Here is a 3,987-nt window from a genome sequence, read left to right on the forward strand (position 1 = left end):
TTTTTCTTTATCTCCGGATTGAATTTCATATTGTAACGTGACCATAAAATTTGACATTAAAAAGACTATATTTGTTGCCAATTTGCCATTAACATTTAGGTAAAAGGTATATGTTGGTGTATGCATCATTTCAACTAAAGTTTACACAACAAATAGATACATACAATAAAAATTACATAGCCAAATAAAGTAACTCAAATATAATGTTGCATATGCCTAATATAAATTCATATAGTTTCCATTTGGATAACAGTAGCATCATCAGTTGCATCAGAATTAGAAACCAAAGTAATCAAAAAATCAAATATATCAGTAGCTATAACAGCAGAAGCAATATCTTCTTTATTCAAAGTTCTTCTTTTACCATCAATAGCCATAATCCAAGACCTTCTTGTAAGTTCTTCAATGAAAATTTCACAAGCTTTTGAGAAAACAATTGGTGCTACACCTGATATCATCTTCACATCTTCACTAGAATTCTTCATTATCTTCTTTATTCTTGCTAATGGTAATGAATGTGGACCTGTTCTTCCTGATATTCCTCCACATAGTAAATTTGAATATGCACCTGCTTGTCTCATATTGTTCCTCTGTTTTGCTCTGTTTCTCTCTGTTTTTGAGTTAACTTTAACTATGTTTTTGAGTTGGATTATGAGTGTTAATTTCAGTGTTATATATAAATTAATTATTAGTGTTAAAGTTGAAGCTTTCAGTGTGTTTACATTGCCGGCTGCTAAGCCTGCTTTTGCCGGCTAATTGAAATTTGTACAAAGGAATAAAATAGAAATGTGTTTTTGTTTATTGGAATTGTTGACTGAGTCAAAAAATAAAAATTAGACTTGTTGACCAAGTCAAAATATAATTGACTCCAAGCTCAAGTGGTCAAAATATACTCCTGAATTATTCGTGAGAATTTGAGTTTGAATTTTGGTGAGTGCAATTTTTAGTCAAATTTTAGTTACTTTATGGTCGAACTCTGAATTACCAGAGCCTTTTTCCTTAACAACCATAGAATTAATACAAAATAAATACTTCATTCGATCGTAAATAAAAAGAAAACATTGGATTAATAAAAAATGTATTAATTTTTATTGACTAGCTTATTTTTCTTTTTTGGTTACATTATTGACTAGCTTATTGTTTGGTAACACAAATAAGTTAGTTTATTATTTTTCAAATGTTGTTTCAAATAACATTAAGCATATAACTTATAACTTTTTACATTTCATTTCAATTTTAACCTTATTATTTAATTTCTTTATTTTCTTTTATAAAAAAATTACCGACTCACAAAAATAACTAATCACTTACATAAAATAACTATGTCATTTTGTATTTACAACAACTAAATTTACTAAATACTTTAATTTTATTCAACTAATTTTTCAGCTATTAGCTAAAAGCTACTTTATCAGCTATCAATTAACTTTCTAGCTATCAACCAACTTATAGTTTAATTTTATCAAACCGAACTTAAAATATTATTTTATACTATTTTATAGTACATGATTATTTTTAACTAAAAGTTTAAATTTTCGTGTTGAAATATGATAATATAGGGACAAACACTCTTTTCCAATATTTTGTGATTTGAAAGGAAAAGGTTAATAGAATAATTAAATAATAGTAATAATGACCACTAGATAAACAAATACAAAAAACAAAATAATTTTTGTCACATAATTGTTGGAGATGCATTCAAATTCAACCAAAAAAACCATTAATCAGACATTCAGACATATAAAAGTTCTAAGAAAAAAGAGAAGAGTTCACAATTCTCTTGCTAGCATGTGTCTATTAAACAACCCAAAAATAGAAAATTTGTATTAAAAAAAAGTACTATTTGTTATGAATAATAAGTCTTAGTGGAAGACTTAGTGGATGTTCATCCTTATATCTTCCTTGTCCTATAACTCTCACTAGTGAAGTGGACCTTAATTGTCTTTGGTCTTTCACTTCCTTATTTGTATCCTATAAATAGGACTATTGTTTTGATGTAATAACACAGAAGTGATGAGTTGAATGTATGGATTTTGAAGTTACATAATTTTATGTTCATTTCCTTAACATGAGCCCTTAATTAAAGCACATATTATCATTCCCTCTATTATAACACTTGAAACAATGACATGATCAATGCCAATTTAATAAAATAAAATAGGGGAGGGATCAAATTACACCGTTGTAACATTTGAATAATGTTACACCGCTCAATAACGCTTTAACGAATACAAATTTTACAAAATCCACCGTTGGATTGAAAGCTTATATCGTATAGATCATCCATGTTGAATTTTACAAAAATCTAAAATCGTTTGATATGTTATTGAGACCGATGAAGATTAATGGTTTATGCGTTTTTATTGAATACCGTTAATCTTTATCTATCACAAAAACATATCAAACGATTTTAGATTTTTATACAATTCAACATAGATGATCTATACGATATAAGCTTTCAATCCAACGGTGGATTTTGTAAAATTTGTATTCGTTAAAGCGTTATTGAGCGGTGTAACATTACTCAAATGTTACACCGGTGTAATTTGATCCCTCCCCAATAAAATATATATATATATATATAGATATGTGTCTCAAAAATTAATTCATTTATATATATTTTAGTTAAATTGACATCAATGAGATGATCGTCTTAGTTGAGATCGAACCTTGTTTCTAGAAGGCAACATCAATCATCATTGATTTTGAACATTTTTTATGTACAACCAATGGTGAATGCCTATCGGTAGAACTTGCATGTATTACTTCTATGACTGTATAAATATAAGAGAGCAAATGATACCATCTTTTATACAAGAACAAGAATTAGCCCTAGTGTTGTCAAATAGTGATTAGTGAGCTTGAAAATTGAGTGAATATTGGGTGTGATGAGGTTAAGGTTTATTTAGAGGAAGAGACAAATACAGCTTCCATTAAGGGTGTTGTGTTGGAGCAGCTTGTATTAGTCTTACATTGTTACTGCTACTGCCTTATTTTTATTCAGTATTTAAATGTTTTGCACATTGTTACTCAATGTTTTTTTCCTTATGTTTCAAGAATCCCACTCCGTAACTTTTGAAAAATTACGGTGGATCATTGTGATTCTAGCCTATCCACCGTGATACTAAACATAGGCGCAAATGTCTTACTCTAGCTAGTTAACATAAGCTACTAGAGCTCCAGCCTAATATAAGTAGCACATGCGCGCTGCTGGAAGCAGAAGCTAACTCAGCGCATAATCACAAGGCTTACGCTCATTCACACGAGTGCCAGTGTCTATGTTGCGCTTCATTCCTTCTCGGTGCTTTGGTTCATCTTTTTTCGAAGGGGAACAAACATTGCTACGCTACTTCTTACGCTTGAAGTAGTGGCACCACCAAGAAAACCAGTTCCCAATTTCCATCCCGTCCAAACAACGCAGGCTCGATGAAGAATTTGGACTGCATCCTCCTGCAGTCATACCTTTGTGTACATGTAAGGAATAAATGCCCAGAGTTTTACAAGCCTTACTAGTAATAGATCAAGTAACTCTCTTATCATGGATGCGGAGTCATAGTAGGAAGAACGTCGTGACAGGCTCGCTATACGTTGGTTAACTTGAATTTAACTGAACATTGGTTAGAAGCTAGTTAATTTTTATTCTGATTTGTTAACCCGAGTTAGTTGACAGTTATTAGATTTCATCTTCCTCTGGTTGTATATATATCTATTGAGTACACTCTTCCTCTGCATTTCCACATTCAGTTCTAAACATTTCACACCATAGAATTCTTTTAGACTTGACATCGCGGCAGGCTCATCAAAGATAATTTCACCAATTGCTAAAAGCCAATGCTGGTGCCGTAGATTAATTGTTCGACCGTAACCTATTTGTCATATATACCCCTCATTCGAAACAGCTCTAGCCTTACAAATACTACGCCATAGAAAAAAACTCAAAAAATGTGATACCATGGCATCAGGCTAACTCATAATTCTCGAATGCAG

The 3,987-nt window shown here is 31.0% G+C and overlaps 1 protein-coding gene across 1 annotated transcript; it reads right to left on the bottom strand.

Annotated features, from left to right (window-relative positions):
* Window positions 1-203: 203 nt before the first annotated feature.
* On the bottom strand, window positions 204-581 carry LOC123894744 (nuclear transcription factor Y subunit C-1-like). The gene has a single exon (XM_045944810.1). The coding sequence runs from the start codon at window positions 579-581 to the stop codon at window positions 228-230; it is 354 nt and encodes a 117-aa protein (XP_045800766.1). The 3' UTR covers window positions 204-227.
* Between the last annotated feature and the right edge of the window lie 3,406 nt (window positions 582-3,987).

The sequence above is a fragment of the Trifolium pratense genome, linkage group LG7 (assembly GCF_020283565.1).
Source record: "Trifolium pratense cultivar HEN17-A07 linkage group LG7, ARS_RC_1.1, whole genome shotgun sequence".
In the NCBI taxonomy this organism is placed as follows: domain Eukaryota; kingdom Viridiplantae; phylum Streptophyta; class Magnoliopsida; order Fabales; family Fabaceae; genus Trifolium; species Trifolium pratense.

Excerpts from the sequence above, each read along its gene's own strand:
- LOC123894744 (XM_045944810.1), bottom strand. The coding sequence starts at position 581 with ATGAGACAAGCAGGTGCATATTCAAATTTACTATGTGGAGGAATATCA.